General features: G+C 57.1%; 1 protein-coding gene across 1 annotated transcript in view; it reads right to left on the reverse strand.

Annotated features, from left to right (window-relative positions):
• The window catches only part of HMCN2 (hemicentin 2), a 35,441-nt gene that overhangs the window by 18,829 nt on the left and 7,291 nt on the right, over window positions 1-9,321 (reverse strand). The window contains exons 15-31 of the mRNA XM_009998989.1: window positions 7,895-8,089; window positions 7,456-7,551; window positions 6,926-7,053; window positions 6,671-6,815; window positions 6,471-6,583; window positions 6,053-6,209; window positions 5,696-5,858; window positions 4,722-4,849; window positions 4,470-4,578; window positions 4,157-4,326; window positions 3,517-3,612; window positions 3,222-3,398; window positions 2,753-2,907; window positions 2,296-2,419; window positions 1,984-2,124; window positions 276-395; window positions 13-117 (exon numbers count right to left, since the gene is read on the reverse strand). Of these exons, the coding sequence (XP_009997291.1) occupies window positions 13-117; window positions 276-395; window positions 1,984-2,124; window positions 2,296-2,419; window positions 2,753-2,907; window positions 3,222-3,398; window positions 3,517-3,612; window positions 4,157-4,326; window positions 4,470-4,578; window positions 4,722-4,849; window positions 5,696-5,858; window positions 6,053-6,209; window positions 6,471-6,583; window positions 6,671-6,815; window positions 6,926-7,053; window positions 7,456-7,551; window positions 7,895-8,089 (2,322 nt within the window). The remainder of the gene's footprint in view (window positions 1-12; window positions 118-275; window positions 396-1,983; window positions 2,125-2,295; window positions 2,420-2,752; window positions 2,908-3,221; window positions 3,399-3,516; window positions 3,613-4,156; window positions 4,327-4,469; window positions 4,579-4,721; window positions 4,850-5,695; window positions 5,859-6,052; window positions 6,210-6,470; window positions 6,584-6,670; window positions 6,816-6,925; window positions 7,054-7,455; window positions 7,552-7,894; window positions 8,090-9,321) is intronic.

Consider the following 9,321-nt stretch of genomic DNA (forward strand, 5'->3'; position numbering starts at 1 on the left):
TCCTGCACTCACACGTGTATGTCCCACTGTCCATCAGCCACACCTTCTCGATGTACAGCACAGTCCCTCCTGTGGACACCAACTTGGGGCTCCCAGGCTGGGCAGAGAGGGGCTCACCTGACAGAGAAGGGGAAAGCAGCCTCCTCTCAGGTTTCCAGGAGGACCAGTTCCCACCCAGAAGCTGGACACTGCTCAGCGTGATGCATTCCTTGCTCCAAGGAAACCCAGATGGGTCAGCATGTATGTGGGGAGGGGTGTGAGGAGAAGGACCATACCATCCTTCTGCCAGCTCAGGGTGGGGAAGGGGATGCCATGGCACTCGCAGGTCAGCCTGATGGACTGTCCCTCCAGCACGGCCAGGGTGGTGGGCTCAGCTGAGGAGAAGGAGGGTGGCACTGCGGGAGAGGAGAGGAGCTCAGCTCTGTCCTGCTTGTTCCACCTGCAGCTCCACTGGGCTTCACATCGAGATTCAGCTGCCCTGGTTCCATATGGAAGTCATCATCTCAACTTTCCAGTGATTAAGCCAGTGGTGCTTTTAACTGCACGTGGCCTACAGCAGAGCACGACCAAGCCTTGCAGGCAGGCCAAGGCCAGGCTGGCCAGACACAGCCGTGGCAGGCAGTGCTCCCTGGGAGGGTTACCTAACTCTTTCCATTACTGGATGCTGTTCTTGGTTGCTCATAAATACAGCTGGCTGGAAAATGGTAACTCCTTCACATGAGGGAGATCAATTTGTAGAAGTAAAACCTCAACACCCAGAAACCTCTGAAAAACAAAACCAGCAGAACCCAAACAATCCACCCCAGCCAGGACACCAGACATGCAATCGCTTCCCTGGGAAGGGATTGCAGGAACAAGCCTGGATCAGGAGAACTGGATTTTCTTCCCTCCCTGGCTCCCTGCCTGCAGGACTTCCACCAGCTGGCCTAGAGCATCCCTGAGAAAAGCCAGAGCCTGGCTCAGCCCCGGGTGCTGAGGATGTGCTGGGGGGGCTGGGAGGCTGCAAGGGAGGATGCTGAACTGGAGGAGGTGAGCGGGGCTGGTGCCCATCCTGGCAGCAGCCTGGGAACTACCACTGGCATCCTCCCATCTCAGGCAGGAGCAGGGAAGGGGGAAGATACCTGCAGCAGCCACCAGGTGCAAAGCAAGAGAAGCCTTGGCAACAGCCAGGAAAGCCCTTCATTCTCCTGCCCAGATTTTGGCAGGATGTCTCTGCTGCGTTGTCACTGAAACCTCCCTGGAGACTCAGGCAGCCCCTGACATTTCCCCTGACACCCATTCTGGTGGGGATTCCCTTCCACCTCCAGCTCCATCACTTCACAGAGCTTTAATATTCTGAGCTTAGTGTTTTCCAAGCCAGTCAACCACCTCAGCTACGTATGATACTACAGACAAATGGGATATAATACAGTATATATGTTTGTGTGTATATAAGCACATGCACTTACACACTATATGCATATACCGTTTATATGCAGATTTGTATATAGCCCAGACATTTGTGTCATTTGTGTACACACATGCTCTCTCTCTCTATATATATATCTATATATAGAGAGAGATATTTGCCCCTGAAGGAGTATGTGAGCTGCAGTGGCCCTTACCCCACACGGAGAGGCTATGGTGTTGCTCTGGCTGGCCAGGCACCTGGCACGTGTACCTGCCTGCATCCTGCAGGGTGACTTGCCCAATCTGCTGGAGCAAGCAGAGACACTAAGAAGTTCTGCACCAGAGCTGAACCCACCCAGCCCCTGTGTGGGGGGAATTTTGTGGCAGCAGAAGCCATGGGGGTGGGATCAGCGTGAGGGGTTGGAATGGTGCTGAGCCATGGGCAGCAGGGAGGGACAGCCCCTCCTGCTCCCACTGCCTCCCAAGGGAGAGTGGGAACAAAGGGGTTCTTCACAGCCCTGCCTCCCCTCCCATCCTTTGCAATACTCTGAAACATCACCTGGAGCACAGTCCCCTCTGCAGACAGCTGCACACCTCGCTTTGCTAGGAGCAGGGTCCCATCCTTCAGCCAGCGGGACCCCCCAGGGGGAACCCCAGGGACCAGGCACTCCAGGGTCACCGGCTGGTTGACGAGGACAGAGATGTGCTCCTCCTCACCCAGGGCAGTGTGAGGCACTGGAAAACAGACCAACAGGGCAACACCTTCCCCAGGCCACCCCCTTTGGTGCCCCAGCCCAGGGCTGTGTGCTTGCGAGGGGGCAGCAGAGCAGCCCCGCGGTCACGACTGTCACCTTCAGCCCTCAACCCGCTGGTGGGAAGGGGCTGGGGACACACCGGGGTACTTACACCACACCTCCAGGGTGGCCTCACGTCTATCCTCCCCCACAGCACTGCTGGCTACACACGTGTACGTCCCCGAGTCCTGGAGGTGAGCGGTGGGCAGGGACAGAGTGTGCCCACCCGAGAGGACCTGTGCTTCCCCACGAGACACAAAGACCCAGGTGAGCATGAAACCAAGGAAACTCACAGGCAGCTGAGCTGTGAGCCAGGGGGGTGGGTGGGAATTACATCCTGGGAATCCTCTTCCCACCCACCCCCTTGTGTCAGGAAAGCCCAGCACAGGGCTGAGCTGGTCCCTGCTCCCAGAGTCATAAGACACGGAAGTTCTCAACAACTTGCACCAGCTCAGCTCCAGCAATTGTTTGTTGGGTTTTGTGTTTTTTTTAAAAGCAGAACAAGGAAAAGGAGCATCTTCCTGGAGAGATGTTCCCAGTGAGTGCCTCTCCAACAGAAGCTGTCTCACCTGTGGGCCACCTGTCACCCTCCTGGGCACTGGGTTGCCGTCCTTCAGCCACAGCAGCACCGGAGCAGGGCTTCCCGTGGCATCACACTCCAGGGTCACTGGATCATTCACCACCACCGTGAGGGAGCTGGGGCTGCTGGTGATCCGTGGGGGCACTGGGAGGGCAGAGAAATGTCACCTAGAGCAGCAGGGTGCAAAGGGAACAGGATGTGGAGGAGACACTGTGGTGTGGACCAGGCAATACCCATCCATGGGGCCATGGTTTTCTAGGACATTATTTGGGATGAAAGCAGGGGGTTGAGTGGCTGGAATTGCAAGCAGGTCAGAGGACAAGGGCTCTGCTAAAGCCATCTTCCAGGGACACGTCCTGAGGGTTGGAACAGCCCCCTTGGTCCATGGTGCTGGGGGAAGGGGGGAGCACCCAGCTCCCAGGCAGCCACAGCCCTTCCTCTGCTCACCACAGACTCACCAGTCACCTTCAGGCTGTACCAGAGCTCAGTGACACCAGCCACGTTGGAGGCCACACAGCGATAGCTGCCAGCATCAGAGAGCTGGACATGCTCCATCTCCAGGTGCTTCCCATCCCTGGACAGGGTCCAGCCTGGTCCAGCTGAGAGCTGCTTGTGCCCCTTGTACCAAGCAATGTCTGGAGGGAAGCAGGGAGCCAAGCTGCACGGAGCTGTGCTGCTGCCCTGCTCAGCACTGGGACACTGGGAAAGCCCCAGGGACACACAGGTGAGAGCTGAGGGACAGGATGGGCTCACCAGGAGCAGGCAGCCCCGAGGCCAGGCACTCCAGGGACACTGTGCTATTCTCCAGGATGACCAGGTCCACCACACTGGGCTCGATGTTGGGAGGCACTGCAAGCCAGCACAGCCATCAGCTCTGCATGGCACCAGCCACGTGGGGCATGGCTGGGCTCACCAGGGGCTCTTGGCACATACCAGGTCCCAGGAGACCAGCAGCCAGGGCTTGCTCCCCACTCTGAGAGGGGACCACATCCCCACATGGGTCACTGCTGCTCCCCAGGTCCACTAGCAGAGTTGTTCCCTACCCCAATGTTATATCCATCCCTTCCAGGTAGGGATCTCCACCCTCTGCCTGGTTTCTCAGTTTTCTTCAGTGTCAGACTGAGCTGCTGGTTGAGGGGTGCTCTGGCAAACAGGACTAGGGGTGGACCCTCCACAAGGACACACCCATCATGGAGAGATGCGATGGTTTATGATAATGTTAGTGGCCATCAGACCTCAGCCTCATTAGCAAACAGTGATATCCCAATGGATCAAGTTAGTAAACCACACACTTCCCAAAAAGTAGGGCCAAGAGCACCCACCTGTTTGGGCAGCCATGTTCTCCCTGACACATGGGGTGGATAGCAGGTCCTGCCCCTGATGCTGAGCTCACCTTGCACCGAAACCTGCACCTTGGCCTGGGCCACCCCCGCCCAGTTGCTGCCCTGGCAGATGTAGAGCCCTTCATGCCCAAGCCCCACGCGGGTGATCAGCAGAGTCCCACCATCCTCAGACACCATCACACCATCCCTCTTGCCCAGGGGCTGCCCATCCTTCAGCCACCTGTGAGGGAGGAGACAGGTGGCAAGTCCATGGCCTGATCTGCCACAACCACATCCCTGTTTCTGCTCACCAGAGGAGTGAGGAGTGGGGTGCTGGTAGCAAAGAAGGTGAGCAGGGACCCACCACCTCTCTGCAGCACTCACTGGATCTGGGGTGTGGGGCTGCCCGTGGCACGACAGTGAATCCTCAGGGAGTCGTTGGTGACAGCAGTCAGGTGTGTTTCTCCATCACCAATCAGCAGCTGGGGGGGAACTGGAGGGAAAGGGAACCTCAGGCTGGGACCACCCTTGGAGCCCAGCACCAGGATGTAGGAGCAGCCAAGGGCTCAGTGGGTGCAGGACCCTGGTGGTACAAGAAGACCCACAGCAGAAGCATTTTAACCAGCAGACACACACCTTGGACCTGGAGGTTATAGCTGAGAGAGGTGTTCCCTGCTGTGTTGGTGGCCGTGCAAGTATAGAGGCCAGTGTCTGTCACCTGGGGCTCAGCCAGCAGGAGGGACCCCGAGGGGAGGATGCTGTAGCTTGGGAGAGAGAAAAGAAAAGTTGGATGAGAGGAAAAGCCATGTCATCCATTACCTACCCGCGGGCAGAAGGCTGGGAGGTCACCATCACCTTGACAGCCAAGAGAAGGACCCCAGGGCCACCTCCTGGACAAGGAGGATGGCAGAGCCATCCATGGGTGCAGATGCCCTTTACTCAGCCTCTACATGAGCTCAGCACGAGGCAGAGGTGCAGGTCACCAGCCTGGGGTGGATGAAAGGGGATGGGGGTGTCCCTGGGGCACAAGCCCTGCAGCTGGAGCTGGCCATGCTCTTGCTCCCAGCTCTGCCTCTGCTCCACAGACATCACGTCATCTCAGCCCACGGCTGCTCCTCGTGTGCTCCCATAAATCACCCAGGCACATGAGGACAAGCCAGCTGAGATGTGGGGAGCAGCACAGGTCAGCAGGGAGCAGCCATGGGAAACCAGGCAAGAATGACAAGGCAACAGAGGCCTTCAAGAAGAGCAAAACCAAGATGCCTTCCTGCTTCCCCAGGCCAGAGCAATCCTCAGGGAAAGAAGGGATTAAGCTTAAGATCAGAGCCCATGATTTTAGGGAGGCCCTTCCAGCATGATGCTGACATACTGAGAAAGCATGTCCTGTGTGACAGAAAGAAAAAAAATCTGGTGGTGGTTCTTGCTGTGTTGTCCTTGAAGAGCAAAGCTGATTCTGTACTGCTCAGCTGCCTCAGCTCCTGCTAGACCACTGAGCATCAGGCACTTGGTGCTCTTTGTATCTCCCCGAATCCCTTCATGGGCCCAACATCCCTTTTGGAAGACACATAGTCCCAAGAGTTCACAGCCCCAACAACCACAACCTTTCTTACCTGGTGGTGGCAAGAGACAGCAGCTGGGACTCCCGGGTCCACACTAGCAAGGGAGGGGGATAGCCCTGAACCTCACAGGGCAGAGTGGTCTCCTGCCCAAGCACAGCCAGGACAGTGATGGGGTCCAACCCCTGTGATCCGTTCACACTGATCCTGGGCTTTGCTGGGGGAGAGGGAACACAGCTGATGCAGAAACTCTTCAGGTACCCCACAGCCCTCCTTGCTGCTCCTCCCACCCCACAAACCCATCTGGCACATGGCTAAGGTGGCCCAAGGAAGGTAGGAGAGGCCCTGGATCATGTTCTCCCAGCCAGTCCCCCTCTGGAGCTCGTGCCAGGGCCAGCTTCAAGCACTCACTGCTGATGGAGAGCTGCACCTCCTGGCTGGAGAAGCCTGCTGTGTTGGTAGCTGTGCAGAAGTAGTTCCCAGCATCCTCAGGGGAGGATGAAGGGATCAGGAGGGTCCCATCGGGGTCAAGGTGGTAGCGTTGGCTTAGGGAAATGGGCTCTGTGCCCTGCAGAAGAAAGGGAAGGGAGGAAGGGAGGAAGACAGTAGACACTCTCCCATGAGATGAGCATCCCAAGGGCAAGAAGGCAGCTCTGGACCCATTAGACAGAGCTACCTCTGTGTCCCAGCTTCCCTCAAAACCACCTCCCTGGGCAGCCACAGCCACACTGGTGAGCTACATCTCCCTGAAACATGCTGCTCTGCACCCAAGGGTGACCTACAGCCTGGCAGGCAGGGTGATGGCAACCTGGTTGTCCCTGTCACCTACCTTTGTCCAGGTGACAGCTGGAGGGGGCACACCAGTGGCATTGCACGGCAGGGTGACAGCTGTGCCCTCAGTGGCAGTGACAAGGACAGGACCAAGCTCAATGCTGGGAGGAACTGGGAAGAAAGAGAAGCAGCTCATCCTGTGTGGCCAGGGCCACATCTACCAAAGAAAGCAGGGATGGCCAGCACCTGGCCACTCACCCAGTATGATCAGGGACACATCCTGCCTGTGTGAGCCAAGGGCATTGGTCACCTCACACGTGTACCTCCCTGTGTCCTCCTGCAATGCCTGCTCCACGTGCAGGCTCCCATCAGCCTGGATGGAGTAGCGGCCACTTGGGGCTACCTGAGCAAGGACAGAGAAGTTGGGGCACTTGTCCAGCAGCACAGCCCCCACAGGCCCCAGCAGGGCCTTGGTTCACCCACCCACCACTCCAGTGATTCTGGAAGCCTCACCAGCTGCCCGTCCTTCAGCCAGCGGCGGGTTGGGAAGGGCTTCCCAGCCAGGATCACACAGGGCAGAGACACAGGCTGGCTTAGGAGCACAGTGACCACAGGGGATGCAAGAGCTATTTCTGGGGCTGCTTGAAAGAAGGGAAAGGGAAACGGTATTAGCTGGAGATAAACTGGCCAGGAATGTTCAGGAGAACAGATCTGGATGGCCTTCCTTCCAAGGTCCAGACCTTGGCTCAGCACCAGCCAGCTCTGACATTCAGATCCCCCAAGAATCTGGGGATATTCATCTACAGTTTGGGTTGAAGCCCATATCAGTGCTTTAAGCCAAAGAGATGGAAGCACGTTATCCAGAGCCTGTGCTGAGGGGTTGCTGAGCATTCACTGCAGCCAGATCAGGAGCAGACGTGGCTGCACAGGTCTGGGTCTGCTGCAGACACAGCTGGTGCTGCCGGATGGATACACCACCAAAAGCACACAAAAGCACCAACAAAAGCACACAAAAGCACCAACAAAAGCACGTAGAACCAAACCCTGTCCGGTCACTGTGAGCTTGACCTCCGCTTGGATTTTCCCAAAGTCATTCTTGGCTTCACAGATGTAGACAGCTTGGTCATCCAGAGAGGCACCTGAAGCGTGGCAGAGGGAAAACTGAGGCTGGTGGGGCTGTAGAGCCCTGAGAAAGCTCCAGGTTGGGTGACACCACCCTCCTACCCCACCATTTTCTTGGACGTGGGTGTCCCTGCAGGACTGAAGCTCACAGGCTGTTATTGCAGAGCTAAGCCCACTGAAGGAAATATTTGCAAATAAACCCACATTGTCACAGCTTTGCCACTGCAAAAAGGGGTCAAAAAGGGGTAGGTGCAGGAGATGATCCCACTGCTGGGTGGGGGGAGCACTGGAGGGTGACACTAAGCACACATCCAGGTGGGATTCCCAAACATTCCCCACCTCACCATGCTCGGCTCTTACTGTCAATGAGGAGCTTGGCAGCCTCTGGATGGATGGAAACACCACGTGAACCATTCCAGCCTGTCATGGGCTTCCCATCCTTCCGAGACCAGGAGATCCGTGGCTGGGGAGAGCCCTCGACGTGGCACATCAGGCTGATGTGCTGCCCAACCTCGACTGCCACGTCCCCCAGGGGCTCAGGGAAGTGGGGGGCAGCTGGAGGAGAGAGCAGCAGAGAGGGGTGCCAGGCAGGTCCCACAGCCTGACCCTCCCAAGGCAGCCTCCAAGAGCAGCCAAACCTGGAGAAGGGAACCCATGAGCCAGATGCCCTGGGAAGTTACCATGTCAACTTCAAGCACGTTGTGTTTGTCCAAACCTGTTACAGCCATCACAGTTTCCAACCCTTCCAGTTTCACTCAGCAGCCCCCAGCCCAGCAAAACCTCTTGTACTTTTCCACCTTCAGCTACTTCAAGCCTTACTGCCCCCCCAGCTCAGCACCTCCTCTCTTCCTCCCCAGGCCCTTCCATCCTTTCTGCCACTACTGGGAAGCCCTAAGCATCTGTTGGGATACTTGGGTTTTCAAACACACAGAAGCCAGCCCCCACCTCCACCTAATGGCCCTTTGCACCCCCAGTCTTGCCCCAGACAGTCATGTCCCATGCAGTACCATCCACACCAGTCTCCTGCTACTTCTTGAGCTTCTTCCTTCCTCCTGAACCTCAGGAATCCCATGAGGCTTCAGCCTCACACCCCCACCCTGGGAAACCAAGATGGCCAATGGTATCCTGAGGTGCATTAAGAGGGGTGTCTCCAGCAGATCAAGGGAGGTTCTCCTCCCCCTCTGCTCTGCCCTGGTGAGACCTCACGTGTTGCATCCAGTTCTGGGCTCCCCAGTTCAAGAGGGACAGGGATCTACTTGAGAGAGTCCAACAGAGGCTACGAGGGTGACAAAGGGACTGGAATACCTGTCTTATGAGGAAAGGCTGAGAGACCTGGGGCTGCTCAGTCTGGAGAGGAGAAGACTGAGGGGGGGATCTAATTAACGTCTATAAATACATGAGGGCATCAAGAAGGCAGGGACAAGCTCTTGTCACTTGTGCCTTGAGACAGGATGAGGGGCAATGGATCCAAACTGGAGCACAGGGAGTTTCACCTCAACATGAGGAAGAACTTTCCTGTGAGGTGACAGAGCCTGGGAACAGGCTGCCCAGAGAGGTTGTGGAGGCTCCTGCTCTGGGGACTTCCAAGACCTGTCTGGATGAGCCTTTCTGAGTGACCTGCCCTAGCTGTGTGTGGGTTTTTGGTGCTGCTCTGGCAGGGGGGTTGGACGTGATGATCTTTGGGGATCCCTTCCAACCCCTAATCCTCTGTGAAACACGGGAGCTGGGGGGCTGGAGGGACTTTGGGAATCAGCAAGCAGGAGCTGACCCCGCCAGGGAGAGGGGTG

The sequence above is a fragment of the Chaetura pelagica genome, unplaced genomic scaffold (assembly GCF_000747805.2).
Source record: "Chaetura pelagica isolate M959 unplaced genomic scaffold, ChaPel_1.0 scaffold405, whole genome shotgun sequence".
In the NCBI taxonomy this organism is placed as follows: domain Eukaryota; kingdom Metazoa; phylum Chordata; class Aves; order Apodiformes; family Apodidae; genus Chaetura; species Chaetura pelagica.